Raw genomic sequence first — 26,654 nt, 5'->3', positions numbered from 1 at the left:
CATTGAGACTGACCTTAAAATGAGACCATCTTTGCTGGGGGAATACCGGGTTATCAGGCATATCAACCAGCTGCATAGAGATTCTTATCTGTGAGTGAAAAGGAGATATAAGAATACATAAGGTAGGGGTGAAATTATACCTGTCTAGAAGCGCATGTTGAAATGTATACTATCAGTATAGAGAAAATTGGGATGGAAAATAGAATATCTCATAGGCAATAGTGCTACCATTTTTACCCAATGACCTGGGTAAGACACTGAATTTTCCTAAAATGAGACTTACATTAGATTAATGTAGAGCATAGTAGGTCTTGGAGCTGCACGTGAAAATACTTTTACGTAGATGCCCATTAGAAAAACCGTTAGTCATGACTTACCTGTTTTGCCACACCAGTAGTTAAATAGCTACAAGGACAGCAGTATCTGTCTCCTCCTCCTCCCCCTACACCACCACCACACACACACACACACACACACACACACACACGCACGAGGGTGCAAATGATGGAGAGACATGAATATTTATGATAAGTACTATATACTGTAAAAGTTACTAGTTTTCTTGAAAAGTAAAACTAGAAATTTTCCCACATGAAAATTGTTAACACTATACATAAACATATGAGAGTAATAAAATATCAAAGCATTTTTCCCCCTAATCGATAGAAAAGTCCACCAATCAGTGCACTTATGACCCACAGGAGTCAAAGATTAGATTTGGTCAAATTTGGACAGACGATAACAATATTGTATAATATTTCCAGAGTGAAAATTCCATTTTGTTTACTGGAAAATTCACACTGACATGGTCAAGATCTGTCTGCTAATAATGTTCCTATCAAGAAGGACACTGGTGCGCCTGGGTGGCTTGGTCGGTTGAGTGTCCGACTTTGGCTCAGGTCATGATCTCACGGTCCGTGAGTTCAAGCCCCGCGTCGGGCTCTGTGCTGACACCTCAGAGCCTGGAGACTGTTTCAGATTCTGTGTCTCCCTCTCTCTCTGCCCCTCCCCTGTTCATACTCTGTCTCTCTCTGTCTCAAAAATAAATAAACATTAAAAAAAAATTAAAAAAAAAAAGGACACTAACATTTCTCAACAATCATGTGTTTATGTATTTTATTTACAAAAATATATTTACAAAGACATACTTTGAAAGGACACATTTTGAATAAAGAAAAAAGTTGTTTCATTTATAGGTTTGACTGGGTTAAAATCCTCTTTCCTTCTTTGAATTTCTTATCAAGGCAGATGAAATCAGTAACATAAAGATTTTGTGTCCTCGCACCTCTGATAATTAGGGGAGAGCTGATTGAGATACAGAGGATCTCCCAAATTAGTTTCATACTATATTTAATCTTTGTTCCCTACTTTAATCTCATTACTGTTACGTAATCCACAAAACATAATTTGACTCAGGCTAGAACAAGAGGCAAAACTATATTATGGAGGGCAATAGAATTTGGGGAGGTCAAAGAGAAAAAAGAATTGCGGTCAAGAGCAAGTCAATTGAAACTACTGAAAATGTTCCCTGCGTTATATGATATCTGGTTATAGAATGTTAAAGTGAAGATTTGTTATGAAAGACGGTTTTGTAAGTGTGACTCTACCCTCTTATTAAAGGTCTTCAGGGGGGTTAAAGCAAGCCTCCTTAATGCCTTCAGGCATTGGGCTCTGGTCTTGAAACAACACACTAATTAGATGAGTCAAAAAATTAGCCAATGACAGGAGCACGTGTGGGAGCCACCCCCCAACCCTGAGGCATATAAAAGGCCCCCTGCAGGGAGAAATCCACACCGAAGTGACACTTCTCTCCTCCTCTAGCCAAGCACAACCTCAACAGCCAACACCATGTGTGGAAGCTACTACGGAAACTCTTATGGAGGCTGCGGCTATGGAGGCTGTGGCTATGGAGGCTGCGGCTATGGAGGCTGTGGCTATGGAGGCTGCGGCTATGGAGGCTGTGGCTACGGAGGCTGCGGATACGGAGGCTGCGGCTATAGAAGCTCTGGCTACAAAGGCTGGGGCTACAGAGGCTGTGGCTATGGAGGCTGTGGCTACAGAGGCCTGGGCTGTGGCTATGGCTCCTGCTATGGCTGTGGCTCTGGCTGTGGCTACTAGTAATGAGGGCACCGTGGGAGACTCTCACCCTCTACACCTGGACGTGGGATTCACCAATTCTGAGCCCCACACGTTCTGAGCCTTTCCCTTGGGTGACGATATCCTGCAGGATGAAAGTCTAGTAGGTCTGTTGCTGCCTACAGCCTAACCTACAGATTCCCTGGATTTACCTGGTGGAGTGGAAGATGGTGAAATTCACCTGTGACCCCACAGTTCCGCCTTCATCAGGATGATGGTGTCACAGCGACTGCCTCGATGATGTCCATGCTGGAGTTGGTTTCTGTGTTGACCTAATAAAATTGTCCAGTCTGAACAGCAGCCCTGGTTTTTATGTCATTCATTTGCTGTCCCAGGTGTCTTCCTAACATATTTTGGTTTCAGTTTACAAGAAAGGTAACAATTGTCTCCTTAGGGAGATAGTTTCCTGATATTCCTAGGTCAGCTTCTTGACCAATTCCATTGTCAATTGTCTTAGGAAAGTAACTTATTTTTTGGAAGCTTCAGTTTCCTCCCTTGCTACTGAGGGAATAATCTTTTTATGCTGGGTATCTCTTAACACCAAACGAGATATTATTTTATAAATTATAAGTTAAGTTTTGTGCGGTGTATCGTAAATAATTAAGAAAAATGATAATTTCCCCAATGTTATATTCATGTATCTCTTAAAATAAATGGATGTGGTTATATTCTTCTCTACTTCTTTTTTAAAAAAATATTTTAATAAAAGAAACAACCTAAGGAAAATTTTTATAATCTATTACTTCCTAAGGTAGGAGTAGATTGTAAAACTATGTGGCATGCATGGTGGGCCATAATAATTGGATAAAAACAGCACTGAAGGTATAGGCAAAGTTTCAGGGTCTCACAATGCAGTAACCAAGATGTGTGCCAGGTGCTTGGTCTCATCTGAGTCTCAACTGAAAAAGGATCTGCCTCCAAGCTCACATGCTCAGAAGAATCCAGTCCCTTATGTATAACTGAAGCTCAACATTGACTGTTGGCTACAGGCCTTTGCAGGCTTTCCTGGAGGCTACCCTTAGCTCCACTAGGCTGCCTATAAGTCCCTGTCATGTGGATTCCCATATACTGTTGCTTGCCTTCTCAAAGCCAGGAAGGAAGGAAGAGAGACTCCAACAAGAAGAGTGCCACAATACGACACAATTCTATGCAACATAACCACATACACACAATTACATATGTCTTACTCTCTTTGCCACATTTTATTTATTATAGGTAAGTCACAAGATTTGCTCAAACTCAAGAGAAGGGGATGATACAAGGCACTGACACCAAGAGGCAGAAATCACAGAGGCACCTTAATTGTCTGTGCATCACTGATATCAATGCTGTGTGTCCTTCCTAATAGGGAGTAGGAAGCTTCCCTTCACCTGCAATGCTCTGGAACCATCTATAATATATTCAGAATACCTTGTCTCTAAAGATTTGGTAGAATTTCTCTGAGAAAATATCTGAATCTGGAATATTTTGTGGGTCACTTCGTTAATAATTTTCTGTTTGTTCTAAGAAAATTAATCTCTTTGTAATTCCTCAGTGTAACAGTATCAATTTTGATAATCCGTATTCCCCTAGGAATCTGGGTTTTCAAATTTATACCCATAAAAATGAGCAAAGTAGATTTGTATAATTTTAAAACTTATTTCCATATTTCTTTCTTTCTTGTTATTTATTTTGTACATACCTTTTCCCTTTTTTTCCTTGACCAAGTTTGCATGTGATTTATAAATGTTAATTGTTTCAAATAATAGCATTCTGAGTCATTTTTAAAATTTCTTTTTTTTGTCTTTTCTCTACTAAGTTCTCTTTATCTATTTTTATCATTTATTTAAAATGTTTCCTTGCACTTTATTTGGTTTACTTAGTTGTTAGTTATGAAGCTTTTCTTAACTGGGTTGTTAACTCATTCATGTTATTTCTTTCATTTTCACTGACAGAAAGTGGTTAGCCTTATGTGCTACGATTTTTTTCTCTAATTACTGCTTGAATTTTTTTTAATTCTGTTAACTACTCTTTATTACTGTTATTTATTTTAAAATGCTATAGTATTTATATCATATTAATATATACTCTTATGTATATTAATATGATATAATATTCATACTATATCTTATTTTCACTTGAGAATTGTTTAACCAAAGAATTACTTTCCAGGTGAAGGGGATTTTCTATTTTTTTCTGTTTTTGTTAACAATTTTTAGCTTTATTGCATAAAAATCAAGGAGTGTTTTTGCAGTATTTTTACTTTAAAAATTTACTAATTTTTTCTTTGTTACTTAAATTTTTTTTTCAATGTTTATTTATTTTTGAGAGAGACAGAAACAGAGACAGAGACCAAGCAGGGGAGGGGCAGAGAGAGAGGGAGACACAGAATCCAAAGCAGGCTCCAGGCTCTGAGCTGTCAGCACAGAGCCTGACGTGGGGCTGGAACCCATGAACTGTGAAATCATGACCTGAGCCGAAGTCAGATGCTTAACTGACTGAGCCACCCAGGCGCCCCCTTTGTGGCTTCATATATGATTAATTTTTGTGTATTTTATGTGGAAGCTTGGGAAGGTTTATTTTCTACTATCAATGTAGAGATAGATAGATATCCTTAAGTGCTACCTTTTATTAACTTTTTGTGAGAATGGTATATTAAAGACTTCATTATTAGTGTGTTTCTATCTACATCTCCTTGAAAAATAGAGAAGGGATAGAGTCATAGACATGTATTCTTCAAAGAAATAGTTTCTGGGTTCCAGGGCACCTGGGTAGCTCAATCAGTTTAGCATCCGACTCTTGATTTCAACTCAGGTCATGATCTCACTATTCAGGAGTTTGAGCCCGACATTGGGCTCTGCGCTGACAGTGCAGAAACTGCCTGGGATTCTCTCTCTCTCTTTCTCTCCCTGCTCCTCCCCCACTCACACTCTCTCTCTTTCTCAAAATAAATAAATAATCATTTAAAGAAAAGAACAGTTTCTGTGTTCTGTGTTTTGGGCACAAAAGTAAAATACTCACAAGTGTAATAGCTCTTGTTCGGTATCACTTTGGGAGAAAAATATTGGGGTTCGAGTACCAAGGCTTCTGCGATTTTCTTAAGTTACACGTAAGAATGTGGTATAAATATTTAAAAGAATTTTCCAGTGAAGACACCTGGGCCTACAGATTTTTTTTCAAAAGTTATTTTTTTAAGTTTATTTATTTATTTTGAGAGAGAGAGAAAGAGAGAGAGAGAGAGCAAGGGAGGGGCAGAGAGAAAGGGAGAGAGGGAGAATCCCAAGTAGGCTCCGTGCTGTGCGCACATAGCCCAACGTGGGGCTCGATCCCATGAACCGTGACATCATTACCTGAGCTAAAACCCAAGAGTCAGATGCTTAACCGACTCAGCCACCCAGGTGCCCCTCTGTCTTATATTCTTGATCAATCTGTCTATAATTTATCAATTTGGCTGATTTATTCAAAGTGCCAACTTTGGGTATTATTGATTTTCTTTTCTTTTCTTTCCAGTTAGTTGACATACAGTTAACATACATTAGTTTCAGGTGCACAATACAGTGATTCAACACTTCTGTACATCACCTGGTACTCATCACGGTACGCTCCTTAATCCCCATCACCTATGTAACCCATCCCCCCACTCACCTCCCCTCTGGTAACCATCAGTTTGTTCTCTATAATTAAGGGTCTGTTTCTTGGTTTGCATCTCTCTCTCTCTCTTTTTCCCTTTGTTTGTTTTTTTAAATTCCACATATGAGTGAAATCATATGGAACTGTGTTATGATCTAGCAACTGCACTACTAGGCAGTTGACCAAAGAATGCAAAAATATTAATTCAGAGGGATACATGCACTCCAGTGTTTATCACAGCATTATCTACGATAGCCAAATTATCAAAACAGCTCAAATGTCCATCAACTGATGAATGGATAAAGACGATGTGGTACAGATATGTAAGATGCAATATTACTCAGCCATAAAAAGAATGAAACCTTGCCATTTGCAAAGAGATGCATGGAGCTGGAGAGTATTATGCTAAGTGAAATAACTCAGAGAAAGGTAAATACCGTATTATTAATTTTCTTTATAGTTTGTTCATTTTCTGTTAAATTGATTCCACTCCTGTCTTTATTTTTCCTTCATTCTTCTGACTATATATTTAATCTTTCCTCCATTTCTAGCTTTTTAAAGAATCTTAGAGCATTGAGTTTTAAAGTGTTCTTTTTTCTGACATAAATATATAAAGCTATAAATTTTCTTCTAATAACTTTTTCCATGGTAAGCCACACATTTGGTATGTTGTACTTCTTTATTAATCAACTCAAAATATCTTCGAACTTCTCATGTGAGTTTCTTTTCATCTATATATTATTTAATGGGAGTTATTTCCTGATCCAGGAAGACTCTGTCCTCATATACCTGAGGCTGTCATGCTCCTTTCAAAAGACCTCTAGGCAGTGAGGGAGGTAAGTGGGGATTCTCACCATGTCACTGCTCCACCAAGAGACACACAGCAGATAAGCTGGCAAAACTCCTTCCACACTTTCAGGTAGCAATGGCAGGGGCCAGTGGGACAACCGGCAGTGCAAGATAAACCAAACAGACCAAAATAACACTGCAGCAACTCTGAAAATAATGAATCATAGCCCACAAGACCCATGTGCTTAACCTAAACAGGGTGACTACCTGCTTTTGAAAAAACATTTTTAATAGGATCAGGATGCTTTTAATACACAAAATTACCACCATACCATCATACCAAGAAACAAGAAAATTATAACTCAGATGAGAAAAGATAATTAACTGACCCTAACACTATCAGGTCTTCCAATTATATGAACAAATTTTAAAGTAACCCTCATAAAATGTTTCAACAATCAAATCCTTTTGAAACGAATGACTTGAAAGTAAAATAGGAATATACATACATATTATGCAAATAACAACTAGTAAGAAAGCTGGAATGGTTATAAAAATATCAGATTAAATATACTTTAAAGCTAAAAAAATTTAATAGCAATAAAGAGAGACATTTTGCAAAGATAAGTAGAGTAACCTATCAGGAAGATACAGCATATGTACTGGTGTTAAATCTACCTGGTGCTAAAAATGGAGCACTGAAGTAAATAAAAAAATTGACAGAATTGAAAGGAAAAGGGAGACTGTAATAATAATAACTGAAGATGTCAATATCTCACTTTGCATAAAGGATATAGCAACTACCTAAAAGATTATAATGTGTATAAACTTGAAAAAGAAAAAAACACTATAAACCAACTAGACCTAACACCCTTCTAGAGAGCATTCACCCAACTCCAAGAAAACACAAATTTCTTTCAAGTACACGTATAGAATGTTCTCCAAGATAGATCATATGCTAGGTCATAAACAAGAGCCAATGAATTTAAGATAATTGAAATCATACATAGTCCCACGTGCTATATTCAGCTGATGGAGGAAGACATATCTACCTAATTCTCTTCTTTAGATGCTTTTAGAAAGCATGTGTTTGGGGCAGGATAAGATTTTGGTCAGCCTCATATTTTCATCTCTATTCAGAAAGTAATCTTGTGTGGACCCATGGTCAGTCTTCATTTTACAAAATTCCAGTGTTACTTCTTGAAATATTAATAGATACTGTTGATTCATATTTTATTATTGTTGACATTGTTATTATTAATAATAATAAATCTAGTGAATTAAAAGAAGTTACTATAAACACATTTACTGAACAGACTACCAGGATCAAGGATACACTTTGCATCCTGTATCTTGGATCAGACTTATGTTTACATAATATGTAGTCCACACAAGCCACTGCCTTGTCATGAAATAGGTCTCTTTCCAAGAGGCAAGCAGAGATTGACCCTTTGAAAGTTTCACTGATTCTGTATCTTCCTCAGTATTTGTCATAGAACTAGAACAAATAATCCTAAAATTAGTATGGAACCACAAAAGACCCGGAATAGCCAAAGCAATCTTGAAAAAGAAAAACAAAACTGGAGGTATCACATTTCCAGATTTCAAGTTATATTACCAACCTGTAATGATTAAAACAGTATGATACTGGCACAAAAACAGACACATAAATCAATAGACCAGAATAGAAGTCCCAGAAATAAACTCATGATTATATGGTCAGTTAATATTTGACAAAAGAGGAAAGAATATACATTCATAAAAAGACAGTCTCTTCAACACATGGTATTGAGAAAACTGATCAGCTACATACAAAATAATGAAACTGGACCACTTTCTTACACCATACACAAAAATAAACTAAAAATGAATTAAGGATCTAAATGTGAATATCTGAAATCAAAAATCCTAGAAGATAGCACAGGCAGTAATCTCTCTGACATTAGCTGTACCAAGATTTTTCTAGATGTGTCTCCTGAGGCAAGGGAAACAAAAGCGAAAATAAACCATTAGGACAATATCAAAATGAAAAGCTTCTGCACAGCAAAGGAAGCAATCAAAACAAAAACTAAAAGACAACCTACTGAATGAGAGAAGATATTTGCAAATGACATATCCAATAAAGGGTTAGTATCCAAAATATATAAAGAACTGACACAACTCAACAACAAACTAACAAATAATCCAATTTAAAAATGGGCAGAAGACATGAACAGACATTTCTCCCAAGAAGACGTTCAAATGGACAACAGACACATGAAAGGATGCTTATCCTCACTAACCATCAGGAAAATGCAAATCACAACCACAGTAAGATATTACTTCACACCTGTCAGAATGGCTAAAATAAAAAACACAAGAAACAGCAAGTGTTGGGAAAGATGTGGAGAAAAAGGAAACTTAATGCAGTCTTGTTGGGAATGCAGCCACTGTGGAAAATATTATGGAGGTTCCTCAAAAAATTACAAATAGAACTACCATATGATCCAGTAATTCTGCTACTAGGAATTCACCCAAAGAATATGAAAACATGCATTCAAAAAGATAAATAACCCTTATTTTTATTGCAGCATTATTTACAATAGCCAAATTATGGAAGCATCCCAAATGTTCATCAATAGAAGAATGGATGAAGAAGATGTGGCATGTATATACCAGGGAATATTATTAAGCCATAAAAAGAATGAAATCTTGCCATTTGCAACGACATGGATGGACTTAGAGAGTATAGTGCTAATTAAAATAAGTCAGTCAGAGAAAGACAAATACTATAAAATATCATTCATATGTGGAATTTAAGAAACAAAACAAATGAGCAAAGGGAAAAGAGAGAGAGAAGCCAAGAAAGACTCTTAACTGTGAAAAACAAACTGATGGTTATCAGAGGGGATGTTTGGGGGGATGCTTGAAATAGGTGGTCAGGATTAAGGAGTATACTTGTCCTGATGAACAGTGGGTGGTAAGGAATTGTTGACTCACTATATTGTTCACCTGAAACTAATATAATACTGTATGTTAACTGTATCAGAATTTTAAAAAATTAAAAATAAAAATAAAAGCAGTGGTTGAATGTAGTTATTCAACCACACCTCTAATTTACAAACTAAAGGTATCCAAAGGGTCAACAGTCACACACACACACACACACACACACACACGAAAAACCTAGGTAAATAAATATACACAAAAATGTTGTAGGTATGCAAAACAGATTGCTTTTTTTTTTTAATTTTTTTTTCAACATTTTTTATTTATTTTTGGGACAGAGAGAGACAGAGCATGAATGGGGGAGGGGCAGAGAGAGAGGGAGACACAGAATCGGAAACAGGCTCCAGGCTCCGAGCCATCAGCCCAGAGCCTGACGCGGGGCTCGAACTCACGGACCGCGAGATCGTGACCTGGCTGAAGTCGGACGCTTAACCGACTGCGCCACCCAGACGCCCCCAAAACAGATTGCTTTTAATGAAAAATGAATTTAGACATTTTCCCAAATGGGAACGGTGAAGATTATTTGTATTCGATCATAAAATAATATAAGATCAAATGAATACATTTCTAAATTGTTGAAAACTCCGGTGATTTCAATCAAAAAAGTTCTGATGTTACATCGTAGTCTAAGATTCAATTGTCACTATTTGAATAGACAATAACACATCTATTATACATAATAAAGGAGGTACATACAGTACCTCATGGGAAGATTTCCTAAATAGATTAGCAATCTAGAATTTATCAGAAGAATCCAGAATACCAATATCCACCATAGCAGCATGGACGATAACAGGCATATCCATAACCACGATAGCCACATCCATAGCCACATCTCAGGCCATTATAGCCATAGCCCAGGCCACCATAGTAATTATTGTAGAAGTTCATAGTGTGAGGAGAAGGCTCAGATGAAGAGAAGAATCGTTTTCTAGGGTGTTAAGTTTCTAATCTACAGGGGCCTTATATGCCAATTGAGTGATATATGGGGCAAACCACAATCTATTGGATTCATGTTTCAAACTAAGTGGCATTATAATCATCTCAAGAATTCCGTGTAACCAATATATCTATAACATAATTTTGCCATGTGTCAGGATGCCTGTAATGAAATCATGCGTTTTAACGAAAGTTTTTTCACCTATTGTGGTGACTTGTTTGCTCCAGATGTGAAATCTAAAGTATATTACTAACTACCACGAGATCACATAACCCATACAGATTTCACTTCTTCAAAATTCTTTTTTTTTTCTTTAATAAGATCCTCCTTCCCATCTGCAAATATGCACCTTTGGAAACAAAAGAATGGTTTCACAGAGGTAGAGAAGGATGGAAACCTTGTGGAGAAGATGTGGCAGAAAAAGATTTGGGGGGAGGGTATGAAGAATCAAGAACTTAGTTTCATTTTATTAAATTTTTGAGGGATGTCAAGTTATCATTTGGATATGTGTCAGAATTGGAAATGTGAAGCGAGATCAATTGGCTAAAATAATGTATGTAAAGTAATCCTTGAAGAGAGCTTAAATACTATATTATACACCTAAAACCAAAATAACACTGTATGTTATCTACACCAGAATTAAAATTAAAAACTTAATTTAAAAAAAGAGAATTTCTGCAGCACCTGGGTGGCTCAGGCGGTTGAACGTCCGACTTCGACTCAGGTCACGATCTCATGGTCTGTGAGTTCGAGCCCTATGTGGGGCTCTGGGCTGACAGCTCAGAGCCTGCAGCCTGCTTCGGATTCTGTGCCTCCCTCTTTCTCTGCCCCTCCCCAGCTCATGCTCTGTCTCTCTCTCTCAACTCAAAACTAAATAAACAATTTAAAAAAAAAAAAAAAAAAGAGAATTTCTATAGAAACTATAAGAGGGTCAAGCACCTAGCTGGGCACCTTCATATTTGAAAACAAAATCTGAAAAAGAGAAAAGAAAAAAAAATACTAAGAGGGAGCAACTGGAGATACTGAAATTAAATCAAATGTGTGTGGTAGGATGTAGGTAAGTGTCGGGGAGCCTTTCAGGAAGGAAAAGAGAAACGGGTGAATCTGAACACTTCTCCGAGACTTAGTAAAATGAAGAAGGCTGAATCTCTAGATGTGACAAGATTGGGGTGTTGGTGAGACGTTCAGGGGCGGTTTTAGTGGGGCGTGGTAAGGACCAAAGATCAAAAGGTGTGATCAAAGATGTAAAGAGAGAACAGAAAGCTACGATGGAAACACGTGTGAAGGTTTGCAATGAAACAGAAGAAAATGGGATATTAGCTGCAAAGGAGGACGCAAGGAGCGTTCTTTTACTCTGCTTTTGATTATGGGATGTACTTAAGAACCAAACATAGTTCAGAAAATCACAGCAGAAAACAAATTGTCAATGGAATCTCACTGGGCTGGCAAGCTCTTACTGCTATCATCAGAGAAAGAACTCAGTTCTCCAGAAGAAACAAATTAGCTCCAGGAAGTAAATTCTATAGAGAAATAACCTAGTGAATGTTGTTATTAGAGACATCGTATTGCACAGAACAGTAATGTCTTTTGCAGCTACATTAATCAACTACCAAAAAATTTTTTTAAAGTTAATTATAGGGTTTTTTTTTTAAATTGACTGTTGCCATTTAGCAATACAAATTTCAGGTGATGTTCTAAGAACTTAGCCTCGAGGAAGACTGATCATCACATTATTTAAATTAGTTTTTATTTGAAAACTTGTTCTAAGTTATTACTTGATTGCACTGTGACAGTTGAAATTACTTTTATTTTCTTTATGAAAAATTTGAAAATGATATAGTGAAGATGTCCTCTCCTTGTAATATCTCAACCCGGTACATGGTGAATAAAATGACCCAATAACATGTCTATTTTATAAAAATGAAGCTACCAAAAGACATGCATGGAAAGAACATTCAAACACACACATTAAATTACAGGTTGAATGTGTTTCATAGGATCCTTATTATGAAAACAGTCTATTTTTTTAATGTTTAATTATTTTTGAGAGAGAGAGAACGCATGAGTGGAGGGAAGGGAAGAGAGAATCTGAAGCCGGCCCTGTGCTAAAGAACCCGATGTGGGAACTCAGGAACCATGAGATCATGACCTGAGCCGAAGTCGGACACTTAACCAACTGAGCCACCCAGGTGCCCCTGAAAACGTTCTATTTTATTAAGAGGCATTGACTCATTAGATATACTTAAAAGGACAGATGGATTGGAAAAGTTTTAAATCTTGTGTCTTCATTCTTATGATCTCTGGAGAAGAGTTAACTAAAATACGGAGAGTGTCCAACTGCTTATTCTCTCTGTCCCCGCCTACGGTTATGAAGGGATACATAAAAATAATAGTTTGACTCAGAAATATCAATACAATAACAGGAATATACTGACAGATTACACATGATGTGTGGGTAATGACACCTCCCCAAATTCATTCTTGTAAAGTCTGTCATGTGAAGCTATTCTCACTTTTCCTGTGCCTCCCAATGGGAGGCATTATCACATTAATTTGAATAAAGACTAATAGTAATGCCAAGGTTATGCAAGAGAACACAATATGATTGGTTACAAAGAGAATAATGATTGGGTGTTTTGCTAAAGGAACGGACCTCTGTGTGATACACTGATAAACATAAATATGTGATGTTAAACCTGTTGGATAGTTACTTAGAATATAATTCTAATATTAATGAGAATCCTAATTTGTATAATTGTGTGCCTGATTTAGAGGGGAAAAAAGCAGAGCAATTGGATTCCAAGGGATAACGTCTGTCTTGTAGTTCTTAGGTAGAGACTGAACATAAGTGAGAATCAGACCTATTGGTATACCTAGAAAAGTGTAATACATTTTGCTCAGACTTGGTATGTTGAAAAATTTAACTAGATTATTATCAATATCATGAGGATGAAAGTTACATTATGGTTTTAGTATAGAAAATGAGCTGAAACCCTGAAGAAAACAATTAACTTGGATCAAAAGAAGATGGGGCACCATTGGTTAAGCATCCAACTTGGTTTTGGCTCAGGTCACAATCTCACATTTCACGGGTTCAAGCCCTGCATCGGGCACTGCGCTGACAGCACAGGGCCTGCTTGGGGTTCTCTCTCTCCCTCTCTCTCTCTCTCTCTCTCTCTCTCTCTCTGCTCCTTCCCTGACCGCACTGCTCTCTCTTTCTCAAAATGAATAAATAAACCTTACTTCTTTAGAAAAAGAAAAACTGATGAGTCAAAAGTAATTTGGTTCTTATGAAATGTTAAAAAATGTTAGTGCAACCAACCGATGCCAAGAGCAAATAAGATTGAGACTAATAAATGTATTCTTTCTTGATATAAAGGATGGTTATATGAAGCTGAAATGACAGTCTAATTTGGGACAACACTGCGTTGGTGTGAGGGTGTATCTCCTCTCTTTGAAGCCCTCAATTGGATGAGAAGAGTCCAAACTGAGAGCCAAACACAACAAGCCTCCCAAACACCTCCAAGAATTATTTTATGGTAGAGGAACAACAGACTAATTAGATTAGTCATAAAATTAGCCAGTGGCATGGTATATATGGCGGGTGACACCCACATTGAGAGCATATAAAAAGGCCCTCGGGAGGGGGAGTTGTCCACAGTGAAGTGACACTTCTCCTCGCCTTCTCTACCCAAGCACAACCTCAACAGCCAACGTCATGTGTGGCAGCTACTACGGAAACTCTTATGGAGGCTGCGGCTATGGAGGCTGCGGCTACGGAGGCTGCGGCTACGGAGGCTGCGGCTATGGAAGCTCTGGCTACAAAGGCTGGGGCTACAGAGGCTGTGGCTATGGAGGCTGTGGCTACAGAGGCCTGGGCTGTGGCTATGGCTCCTGCTATGGCTGTGGCTCTGGCTGTGGCTACTGGTAATGAGGGCACCGTGGGGGACTCTCACCCTCTATGCCTGGACGTGGGATTCACCAAATCTGAGCCCCACGCGGTCTGACCTTTGTTGAAGGCTTGCCTTCTGGTGCCCTTTTGGTCAAATACAGAATTATCATTCCTGTATTTAACTCATGAAAAGTGGGAGCATTTGAAATTCACCCTGAGCACTGCGTGGTTCCTCATCGCCTTGATGCAGTCACAGATTCTCTGTTTCGATTTTCATGCAAGAACTATTTCTCTGTTTTCTTAATAAACTTATTCGGTCTGAAATAATAAACCTAGCTTTCTGTTCATTTAATGTCCTCGCTTTTCTACTTGGGTAAGGCACTGATAGCACGTGTTATGCTGGTTTATTGTGAGGACGAGAAAAGATAATGTCTGTCGATTTAGTTAAACATTGCCTGGAAACGCTATTTGTTCCAAGTGCTTTTACACCAAAACCGTAACCGGCGAAATACTTTAGAAGATATGAAAGTTGGCATATGACTCTCCAGTTCTAATCTGTTTTGGGGCATAAATAAGAAGCATTTCCTATGCTTGTTTGACACAAGAGGTAGAGAGGTTTAAACCTATTCTTCTACATAACTCCTATGTATCTGGAAATACATAGTTGTTGTTTTTTTTTTTAAGTGACAACTTTCCTAAAATCCATTACATATTTAACTTTAGAGCCATTTGATGGCATTCTATACTCTTGTTTTCTTGAGATTTCTTTCTCCTGTGATTTATGTGATTTCACAGTGGTAGCTGTAATCACTTGTTTTTCCACTAATTTTCTGTGACTAATGTGCCCGTAAAGTTGGCCAATTATCTTCTCTTGATAGAGCATTTCAAGCTTTTGTGTTAGACATGAATGAGTTTAAGTAGTGTTTTAGCGCAAGATAATGGATATGTCCCAATTCATTTTGACTGGCCCAAGGTAGTAAAAAAGTTGAAACCGTAAGAAGGAATTAAGATCCCTGGAAAAATCATAACCCAGAAGGAAAGCACCTTCTTTGTTTCTTTAGAAAGCCATTATTTTATGAAAACTTGTCTTTCTTAATTTCCTTTACTCTTGAAGCTTAGAATTTTCTATTTCATAGTATGCAAAAGCTTGGATGGTCTATGCTGTCCATCCCAAGAAATGGGAGATTTTAAAACTATTTTGGCCTGCCTCATAGGTCATAATAATTGAACACAAATAAATTAGATATTGATGCAAATTAGAGAATAGGCCCCTCATTATAGACTCACAAGACAAAATTGTTGCTGATTATAATTTTCCAAGATCTGCCCTTAAGCTTTTTTTTTTTTAAACGTAGGCTCCACACCTAGCACAGAGCCCAACGTGAGACTTAAACTCAAGGCCTGATCTGAGATCAAAAGTCAATGCTCAACCGACTGAGCCAACCAGGCACCCCTGCCCCTTACACTGTCTTAACATGACCATATTTGGTTGACGTTGTTATCTTCTCTAACATATTTCACTTCAGGTTAAATGCCACTGCTAACAGCCCCAAGCAAACATCTACTTTGTATTCACATTGGTTTGTTCACTTCTTTAATGGCTTCAAATTATGAATGACTCCAACCGAAACTGGAAAACATAAGATTCCTTTACATTTCCCTGTTCCACATTGCTTCTTTTTTTTTTTTTCTTACAGTGAGCACTCTGGGCCCCAACACATTGCTGTGTTAACTCTATTCAAACCTGCGCACAATATACAGTCTGAATTGCCACACTGAATGCGATGCAGCATTTTTAGCATCAGAAGAGATCCCACCAAGAATGGACAGATTATTGTGTTCAACATTTATATGAATTAACTAATTAATTTTCTTCCTGAGTAGTTATGCTATTCATTTTATGGGGGACATTCTTTTATTTCCATTTATATTCAATTTCAGGTGTATTTATTCTGTTTTTTTTTTAAATATATTAAGTATTTCCATGGTTCAGAAATCAAAACTATATAAAAAGATATATTCAGAGAAGTCTCACTCCTGTATTTATCCCTCCCATCCATTTGCACTCACCCCATTTGTATTTTCATTTTCTTCTGCTTTCTTAGTGCAGAAGCAAGCATAAATATTGTATTTATGTATTCTTAGTTTCCTTTTGTGTTACCCAAAGGTTGCATACTTTTTGCACTCTTTCATCATTCTATTTTATGGGTTTTATTTTTCCTTTTTCCTTTTTTTATCCTTTATGCTTATATTCAGCCTTTCAAACAGGAGTCACTTACATTTAGGCATTAAAGAAGTGACTCACTACAGATTTTGGTACTCCAAAAAATAGTATTCTTCTCTATATAAACTCATTTCTCCCAGCATTTACTTTTGAAAAATTTCAAACCCTCAATTAAGTAGAGAAGGCAGTATAATGAACAGCTAAGTACTCTCTACCTAGATTTGACAATTGTTAGCATTTTGCCACGTTGGTTTCCCCCTTTCTGCCTGTCTGTTCTCTGTCTCTCTCTGTGGCTCTGTGTCTGACTCTCACCACACACACACACACACACACACACACACACACGAATGCACAAGCACATGCAATCATTCCTGAACAATACTATTACATAATTCATAGTCAGATTCAGTTTTTTAATATTTCTTTTTTAAATGTTTATTTATTTTTGAGAGAGAGAGAGAGAGAGCAAGCATGAGCTGGGGAGAGGCAGAGACAGAGGGAGACAGAATCGAGAGCAGGCTCCACACTGTCAGCACAAAGCCTGACATGGGGCTCAAACCTGAGATCATGACCTGAGCCAAAATCGGATGCTCAACTGACTGAACCACCCAGGCACCCCCTATATAGCTTTTATTTCTGATACAGAATTCAATTCATAAAAACTATCATATTTTGCAACTTATTGCTTATTATAATCTAGCATTTCATGAAATCTAGAGCACTTCCCAAACTTCTATTATTTCACAATGTTAATAAATATATATATTTTTAATTTTAATGTTTATTTTTCAGAGAGAGAGAGAGACAGAGTGCAAGCAGAAGAAGGGCAGAGAGAGAGGGAGACACAAAATCTGAAGCAGGATCCAGGCTCCGACCTGTCAGCACAGAGCCTGACCCAGGACTAGAACTCACAAACCGCGAGATCATGACCTTAGCAGAAGTCAGAATCCCAACCGACTGGGCCACCCAGGTGCCCCAATACATTAATATATTCTTAACATTGCAAGATAATTATTTACTAAAACATGTCAAAATCTATTTTTTCTGATTGCATCAATTATAATATTCATATATTTCATAATCCAATACATATTTTAAATTTTTTAATATTTTTATTTTCATTTTTGAGAGAGAGCAAGAGCAGGTGAGGAGCAGAGAGAGAGAGGCACACAGAATCCAAAGCAGGCTCCAGGCTCTGAGCTGTCAGCACAGAGACTGAGGTGGGGCTTGAACTCACGAACCATGAGATCATGACCTAAGCCAAAGTTGGACGCTTCACCGACTGAGCCACTCAGGTGCCCCTCATAAACCAATATTTTCTGAAACAAAGATTAAGATCATTAGATATGCCAAAAGTTAGGAAACCGAAAGGTCAAGCAAGCACTGAGTGCACATAAGGCAACTTTGTGCCTTATAATAAATCCTGAGACCAAAATTCCACCTATGAAGTATCAAAATTGTATCTCTGAGAATCCTGGGTAATAGGTGAATTACTCAAGAACTTTACACTATTTTTTTTTTACATTTATGATGCTTATACCCCTAACACATGTAAGTTTGAATGTTGTGCATTCACCTTGGATCCCCATTTCCTCGAATTTTGGGGGGCAATAGTACTGTATCTTTTTCAGCAATGAAGACATGACTCTCCATTTACTGGGGTGTTACAAGCAAAGTGCCTTCAGCTGAAGAGTACCCCTGGCACAAGACAATACCTGTTTCCTGCAGCCAGCCTCCCGTGATGGATCAGTGTAGGGTATAATGACATGCCTTCTCGCCCCAATCTCCAACTACTCTTCTGGGAAATCCCAACTTCAGAAACTCCCATATTGTTTCCTGAGCCCTCCACTGAGCCTACAGCCAACTCAGCTTCCCCCCGCCCCATTCAGTCTGCCTCTGCCTCTTCATTTCTACAAAATTCATTCCAGGAATTAATTGCTCTAACAATGGTCTCGTAGAAAAATAATCTAATCTGGGGTCACACAGTGCACCCAGTTGTCACGCTGTCTAGTCTCTTCTATGACCCTAATATTCTTACAGATTACAAGAGATTGCTTTTTCTTTTAGAATATTCCTCAGTTCTGATTTGCCTAATGTTTCCTCATGATTAGAACAAGGTTATGTAGGGTGCCTGGGTGGCTCAGTTGGTTAGGTGGTTGACTTTGCCTCCAGTCAGGATCTCACAGTTCATGAGTTCGATCCCCGTGTCAGGCTCTGTGCTGACAACTCAGAGCCTGGATCTTGCTTTGGATTCTGTGTCTCCCTCTCTCTCTGCCCCTCCCCTTCTCTCACTCTGTGTGTGTCTCTCTCTGTCTCTCTCTCTCTCAAAAATAAATAAACCAAAAAAAATTTAACTACTTTAGAAAAAGATTATGCATTTTGTCAAGCAAATAAAGGGAGTGCAAATGTTTTCTTTTCATTATACTCTATCGGTTCACACTTGAAGTTGATTTGTTCCAATACTGATGGTGATAATTTTATACTTGATCCTTATGGTGAGGACCAGGTTTCTCTACTTGAAAGGTATTTTTATTATTCTGCTAGCCATTAAGAAGTATTTTGGTAGAGATATTTTGTGACTTTATAAATATTCCATTCAAATCCCCAAATTGATCATTAGTCTTGGCACTTATTTTTCTTCCTTGCCTGAATTATTTATGATGATGATGGATTGCAAATGTTGATTTTTCTGATTTTCATCTTTTTTCATTACATTGGCTGGCATTCTACTGCAAGGAACTTTTTCCTTCTGCTTCATTATTCCTTTATTTACATCAGTGTAAATTCATGGATTTCCATTATAAATAATCCATTATTATAGCAGGAATCGCAACTCCTAGGCTGTCTCACGAGACAAAAAGTATGTATAAATACATTGTGCCAGAGTCCAGCTCCAGCAGGTCCAGGGGTTCCCAAAGGATGAACAGCGTCGCAAAAAGGTGCAAATAAAACTGAAACAAAAATAAAAAGAGACACAGACAACAGCAGTGTGTTGAACTGGCTGATTTATTGTAGCAAACGTGGCATTATATATGCTAGTGATTTCCTTGTAACATACATCATCTATGTTTTTCTAACATTGCCTCATTTTAAAAATGTTCCTATGTGTGATCAACCTTTAAGAAATAACAGGGCGATTTTCTCGTAAAGTTCTTGCATACCCTTTGATTCTTGATTAATTTCTTACATTATTCCATTATGCATCTGTGTTTATCTAGAACCTACAAAGCATTTGCTCTGCTGTTCTCATGAAAGGCCCTCCATTTCTCAACACCTCAAGTGGAACAGTTACAGGGACATGACCTCCTAACCACATGAGGCCAGAAGAACAGTGTGTTTGCCTCGGTCCGAGGTGCCAGAAAGGGGCCGAAAAAGCCTTAGAAACCCATGCCCCATACATTCTCAGAAAGACAGTGCACCTAGGAACCAATGAACCATTCTGTACCTTAACCGACTACGTTCAGTCATCATCTGGAATGCCTCCGGGGGGCCAGGTGGGCCTAGGGGTTGAAGTCACCTGTGCCCAGAGATATACTCTTTAGTTGCCGGAGTGGGGCTTTCAAATCCATATGTCTCTCCTTTACGGGCCCTCTTTGCTGGCAAAGGCATGAGGCTATCCTTCCTGTAAGTAGAGGAGTCTCCTTAGGGGATGGCAAGGGCTAGACGTAAGGCCGCACAATTTCTTGCGGAAACTTATTTTCTTCCCTGATGGTTCTTTTTCCAGGGGGCCTGCCGAGGGCCATTCCCCAACAGACAATACCCCAGGTACTTTATTAAGGCCAAATTACCTAAAAGCGGGAGGACAAGAAGCTTCGCTGTCGGCGGGCCGCCTGCAGTCACCAATCCGTCCACAGCCCGGGCCCTGCCACTCAGGCTGGGAGAGCTCGGCTTCCAGCAACATTGCACTGTGTGAGACTTCGATTCCATCACACGGCTGCCTATGACATTGGGCAAATTATGCAAATTCTTGGGCCTTGCCATTCTAATATAAAAATCACCACCTACATTTTAGTGCTTTTATGGGAATGAAATGTGTTAAGACATGTAAAGCATTTAAACCATGCCTGGAATTTAATAACTGTTGTCGATGGGGTATCATGCACTATCATATGCATGGTGTATCTTCTGCTTCTTTGTATACATGGGAATATTGTCTGTTTATCTTGCCTGGGGCTGTTCTTGGAATTCTTACGCCAGAACTCTGTGTAACAATGTATAATTGTTATTTTAATAATAATGACCATTCCACAGCACTTACTAGCTGTTTACCACAGAGCAGTTACTGCGTGAAACCCCTTGGGTGCGTTACCTCACATAATCCTCAGAAAGACTCTGAGATGTGGTAAAAACCATTGACATTTTACACCCGCGAAAAAGTAAAGAGGAGTAACAGACTCAAGCGGCAGTTCTCAGCACTACCTGATTTTTGTCTCCTGTATGTAAATGTAAAATATTGTGTAGGTAATACTGTTTTAGAGAATATCTTAGGTAATATTTCCTGGGTGCTATTTTCCCCAGGAAAGGCAAAGCAACTCCCGGGACATTTAAATATTAGTATCTTTTAATTATTAATGTCTGATGATGAAGCTAAATAGGAACTCCCCTCCTGAAAAGTCCCTTAAATGTTTCCCTGCTCCTCTTCTCTGTTTGTCACCTTGCGTGTGTACGATTCTTTTAAAAAGTTGTTTAATGTTTTCATTTTATTTTTGAGAGAGAGAGAGAGAGAGACAGGGAGAGTGAGGGAGGGGCAGAGAGGGACGGAGACAGAATTGGAAGCAGGCTCCGGGCTCGGAGCTGTCAGCGCAGAGCCCGGCGCAGGATATTTTTGTATCATTTTTCTCATTAGCCTTTTAGTCGAGATTTTAGAATTTCTGAATTTGCCCTCCATCTCACCCCATATTCGTATTTTTCTGCCTTTAATGAATGTTTACATTTGGATATCGACTCTTTCATGACAAATGTATTTTCTTTTCTCGGATTTTGCCATTTGCATGGATGCTTGCTATGCTTTTCTAAATTATGTGGCTCTTAAACATTCTAAACTTAAAAAAAAAAATGGCCGATAGTGTTTCCCTTGTCTTTTTGTGAAAGCTGGAGTCATTACGCATCCCTGGATTGATCTTCTGATTTGGAGCTGCTAGTTCCTTTCATAAAAAGATTGATCTATGCACACCCACTACTGAAACTAGAGATTTATTCTATCAGAACGTATGTGTGTTCATATGTAAACCCCTCAAACACAGACAACTTAAAGAAAAGTATTCAGATTACCTCCTTTTAGTTTGCCTCATTAGGAATATCCATTACTCTCAGGGCAGGCAGAGTTAGTTATTTCTAATACTGGGTAAAAGGCTTTATACACATGTTCATTGATGTTTTACTTCAGATTCCTTCTATCTTCTCCCTAGGTGAGATTTGCTTTCTTATACAAAGACCCCTAAGTTATTGCGATTATCTTTCATCCTAACTTTTTGTAGGTAGGTCAACAAGCAGATTGAATCTCCAGATTCTTATAGGAAATAGATACCTGTATAAGTCAACCATATTCCTTTGCATTAATCATTTTAGTCATGCTGGAAGTCTCCTACTGAAACCCCTTGCATTCAGACTGAGGGCTTTGTCCCTGCAAGTGGAAAAGATTTGAAGTGCCCCAACCCCCTTTAAAAGAAAAGTGGCAGCTGCACACACACACACACACACACACACATGCATGCCCACACACAGATACAATACACATACCTTCACACAGAGAAATGGTGGAGATTAATGAATATACATTTTAAAAATATGCTTCCAAAGGAGCTTATATTTAGTAAAAATTAAATTAAAATTTTTCCTGAAGAAAAATTTAGTAAATATGTGAAAACATAAAGTAACACTCAGTTTATACATATCAAACATGCTCTATTGACTCCTATGATTTGATTTTTCTAGGAACATAGAAGTTCAAAGTGGTTATTTGACTTTATCATTGAATTCAACAATGAACTTCATTGTAGTAAAAGCAATAACATAATAATTATAATAGTAGCAATGTGTTTCTCATATTTCCCATGGTATGGGATATTTTACCAAGAGTTTATTTATTAGGGAAAATCTAGTAGGTTCCATGAGACATTATCTCTGCCAGTATTATCGTTTTAAATTAAAAATGCCATACTCCCATCAGATCACAAAGAGTATAAACATCTAATTCTTTAAAAAATATTTCATGAAAATGTCATTGCATAGATCAATTGAAATCTCATCATTTCCCTTTTTCCTCACTGTGAATTCAGGATATAAATTTGAAACCATGAGGAAAATATTTCATGCTTTAAAAATAGAGTGCTAAAAGCTTAAGAAACATTAATGCGAATGAGAAAGTCTAAGTATTTCCGAATACCAAACTATTTGTTTTTTATCAAAAGTTTCATGAAGCCAAGTAACAAATTTTGGCTTTTAGTGGTAAAGCATTGCTCACATGAAAATGGGAAGAATCCCTCATGGAAAATAATAGGTTTGGAGTGGGAGGTAATAACAGGTGGAGAGATTTGAGGTTAAGGTAGAATAGTATGATCTGCTGAATGTCAATACCATGAAGGTAAAATTATTTGTTGGGAGCAGGTCAGAGTTTGTCAATAAAAAAGCTATTTCTTGCCATGGAGATTGGTTACAAAGGGCAACTAAAGATCTTGTGAGTACAGCTTTGAGGCTGAGACAACTGATTCTCATTAAAGGCCCACAAACTGGTTCAGATGTGGTGAAACGAAACAGATCTTGTTATCGCCTCTGAAGCCATGTCTAAAACCAGAAGTCAACAAATTACTCACATTGGTCCTACAAATTAGCCAATGACAAGACATGTGTGGTGGGTGAAGACATATAAAAGGCCTTCCGCAGGGGAATTGTCCACAGTGAAGTGACACTTCTCCTCGCCTTCTCTAGCCAAGCACAACCTCAACAACCAACACCATGTGTGGAAGCTACTACGGAAACTCTTATGGAGGCTGCGGCTATGGAGGCTGTGGTTATGGAGGCTGTGGCTACGGAGGCTGCGGCTACGGAGGCTGTGGCTATGGAGGCTGCGGCTATGGAGGCCTGGGCTGTGGCTATGGCTCCTGCTATGGCTGTGGCTTTCGCAGACTAGGCTGTGGCTACGGCTTTGGTTCTGGCTGTGGCTATTACTACTGAGAGCACCATGAGAAATTCACCCTCTGAACCATCACTTAATAATTCAGCAGTTCTGAACCACACAAATTTTCTGCCTCACCCCTAAGTGATGTTTTTTCTACACTACCCTGTAAACTTCTGACATGATTTGCTAAAAGTCTGATATCTGGAACTGATGTCACTTAATGTCTGGAAGAATATAAAACTCAACCTGTGAATTCATATTCCAACAAGATGACGTTGCTATAGCGCTTGTTTTTGTAATTTTATGCTCAATTTGCTTCTCTGTTTTCCTAATAAATTTTGAATTTCCTCATAAATCTGAAAGGGAAAACTTTTTTTTTCTACTTATGTATTATGCAGAGTTTGACTCTGTTTTTTTTGGTTGTTAGTGGGGTAACAATTACTTTTCTTCAGGAAATAACTGTCCTCAATATCACCTTGTGTTTTACTGTAGCTTCCAAGAGTTGTGACTACAGAAAAATCTGTGACCTTTGTAAATATTATTTCTTATCTTCTAAAGAGAGGGAAATATATTTTTTTCCTTATAATGATTTTAGCTCTTTATGTTCCTTGCTCTATAGATTTCTGTAGTTGCTTAATGGTTCCTTCAGGCTGCCTCCAGTCTCAACAGAGACCTGGCATGTGGGGCTGAAGTTGACATTCCCCTACGTGGCCAGAGACTTAAGAGTACTGATGCTGTCAATAAGTTTCACTTATAGTACTTACATAAGATATATGGAACTTTGTCAAGTGCGTGCCAAACCTACAGTGCAGAAAGCCCTGTATGAATTCTCTCCACTGGAATCCACACAGAACCCTAATCTTCACTTATACCTAGTTGCTCACAGGCCCTATCAACCATTCAGATCAGCAAAAGAAAATCGTATTTAGGAGTGGAGGGGAAAATAATATAGCTCAGTTTGCCCAAGTGCTCTATTCAAAAGATTTAGAATCTGCCATAGATACGGGTTAGTATCAATATTTCAGCAAGTTATTTGACACTAATTTTTATGGGTTCATAATAGACAGGAGATATTGCAGCCTGAGAACATATTATATGAACATAGCTGAATGTATAAAATCTTACCTTCTGGCTTCAGGTTTCTTCTTTAGCTTTGATATATATATATATATATATATATATATATATATATAACATACTCAATCATGAATTTGAGACAAGTTGTAGTAGAATGAAGCTTACCAGGCTGATCTCCTGCTAACGAAAACAACAATAACAAATAACAATGTCACAAGATTTTTAACAAGATCCAGATAATCACAACATAATATTCAAAATGTCCAAGGTACAATATGAAATCATATGGCATACAAAAACCTACTAATTATGATGCATTCTCAAGGGAGGAGACAATTGAGAGAGGTGCTCTGGTGTATATACTAAGATGGTCCACATTTCCCCCACCTACTGATATTCGCATCCTTCACACTTCCGTGTGACAGGATCTGTGGCATCTTCTAATCAATAAGTGTAGAAGGGTAATAAGATGTTGCTTTTATGATTGTGTTATGTAAGATCATAATGTGCATCTTTCTTCCATATTTTCTTCTTCACAGGCTATGATTAAGCACACAGATATGTAGTATACTGCTCAACGGAGAGGTTCATTTGGGAAGGAACTGAAAGTGGCATCTAGCCAATAGCCAGCAAGAAACTGAGGCCCTCAGTCCCATAACCTGTGTGTCACTGAACTGTGCCAACAAACATGTGGGCTTAGAAATGGATCCTTCCCCAGTCAATCTTTGAGGAAATTCTGTGCTTTAAGACCCAGATGATACCTTGACTGCAGCCTTGTGAAAAATCCTTAAGCAGAAGACCATTCTAAACCACGCCTGGAGCAGAGACTGACAAAAAATGCGAAAATAATAAGTAAGTGTGTGATTTTTAAGATGTTAAGTTTGTGGTAACAACAACAGATAAACTATTATAGATGCCAACCCCCAAATTATCAGAGTTTTAAGCAACTTTATAACCGTGATCCATGGGGTAAAGATAAGCATTGAATGAAAAGAAAAAAAAATGTATCTTCAAAAGTGAAATGGAATTGTTAAATGTACCAAATGAAAAGTTTATAACTAAAAATATCAGAAATTAAAAGTTAATATCAAAAATTTAAAAAAAAAGTTTCTTTGGATGGGTTCACTAGCAGAACTGAGATATCAGAGGAAAGAGTCGGAGAATATGATGATAAATCAAGAGAAATTATTGAATGCAAAAAACAATACAGTTTAAAAATATGAATAAAAATCCTCAGGAGTTTGTGGGACCTACCAAAATTTTTAACATTCACGGCATTAGAATCTCAAATGGAGGAAGAATATAGATTGGCACAGAAATCATATTTAAAGGAATAATGGCTTAAATTTTCTCAAATTTGGTACAATTCTCAAATTTACAGAGTCAAGAAGTAATAAATCCCAATTAGGATAAACTAAAAAAAAAAAATCACGATTCTATGTTACTGAACCAAAGTGAGTTTCACTCCTTGGTGGGTTAGAAACTGCATCAGGCTGACGGGTCACACAAAGAAACTTATTTGTAGCAAATAAGAAAATCATGGAGAATGGCTTCCAAAGCCATGACTCCCCTGGAGTGGGTAAATAGGTTCCTTTTCTCTAGAGTTAGGATGAATATTCAGAGAGGGAAGCCTCCTCCTATTTGTAGAGGAGGGCATATGTCGTGCATGCATCTTGAGGAGACAGTCCTATACATACATTGCATGTCACATAAATTAGGCTGAGGCTCGTCCCTGGACAGAGATTTTAGTATTATAAGGAGGTAAAGACTATTGTAGGTCATTCCAGAGGTCACTCCCTGGTCCATCTGCAAAGGCACAAGTCAGGTTAACTCAACCAGTGTTGAGCAGGCAGGAGATTTTGTTAAGGCAGTTGCCATCACC

The 26,654-nt window shown here is 37.9% G+C and overlaps 4 protein-coding genes across 4 annotated transcripts; 3 read left to right on the top strand and 1 right to left on the bottom strand.

Annotated features, from left to right (window-relative positions):
* Positions 1-343: 343 nt before the first annotated feature.
* LOC125921508 (keratin-associated protein 21-1-like) lies at positions 344-2,373 on the top strand. Its single transcript, XM_049629149.1, has 2 exons — positions 344-361; positions 1,822-2,373. The coding sequence occupies exons 1-2, from the start codon at positions 344-346 to the stop codon at positions 2,116-2,118; spliced, it is 315 nt and encodes a 104-aa protein (XP_049485106.1). The 3' UTR covers positions 2,119-2,373.
* Positions 2,374-10,266: 7,893 nt separating this feature from the next.
* Positions 10,267-10,413, bottom strand: LOC125922072 (keratin-associated protein 22-1-like). The gene has a single exon (XM_049629959.1). It carries the CDS (start codon positions 10,411-10,413, stop codon positions 10,267-10,269), a length of 147 nt encoding a protein of 48 aa, XP_049485916.1.
* A 1,180-nt stretch (positions 10,414-11,593) lies between these two features.
* LOC125921507 (keratin-associated protein 21-1-like) lies at positions 11,594-14,472 on the top strand. The gene is made up of 2 exons (XM_049629148.1): positions 11,594-11,637; positions 14,159-14,472. The coding sequence occupies exons 1-2, from the start codon at positions 11,594-11,596 to the stop codon at positions 14,391-14,393; spliced, it is 279 nt and encodes a 92-aa protein (XP_049485105.1). The 3' UTR covers positions 14,394-14,472.
* An 8,683-nt stretch (positions 14,473-23,155) lies between these two features.
* Positions 23,156-23,802, top strand: LOC125921505 (keratin-associated protein 6-3-like). The gene is made up of 2 exons (XM_049629147.1): positions 23,156-23,161; positions 23,506-23,802. The coding sequence occupies exons 1-2, from the start codon at positions 23,156-23,158 to the stop codon at positions 23,749-23,751; spliced, it is 252 nt and encodes an 83-aa protein (XP_049485104.1). The 3' UTR covers positions 23,752-23,802.
* The last annotated feature ends 2,852 nt before the right edge of the window (positions 23,803-26,654 follow it).

The sequence above is a fragment of the Panthera uncia genome, chromosome C2 (genome assembly GCF_023721935.1).
Source record: "Panthera uncia isolate 11264 chromosome C2, Puncia_PCG_1.0, whole genome shotgun sequence".
Taxonomy (NCBI): Eukaryota; Metazoa; Chordata; class Mammalia; order Carnivora; family Felidae; genus Panthera; species Panthera uncia.
This window is presented reverse-complemented; position numbering and strand designations above follow the sequence as displayed.

What these genes read in the sequence shown, in the direction of transcription:
- LOC125921507 (XM_049629148.1), top strand. Translation starts at nt 11,594, where the DNA reads ATGAAGAAGGCTGAATCTCTAGATGTGACAAGATTGGGGTGTTG. An exon ending in GTGACAAGATTGGGGTGTTG is followed by an intron (nt 11,638 to 14,158) that starts GTGAGACGTTCA and finishes TCTCTACCCAAG; the next exon opens with CACAACCTCAACAGCCAACG.
- LOC125922072 (XM_049629959.1), bottom strand. Translation starts at nt 10,413, where the DNA reads ATGAACTTCTACAATAATTACTATGGTGGCCTGGGCTATGGCTATAAT.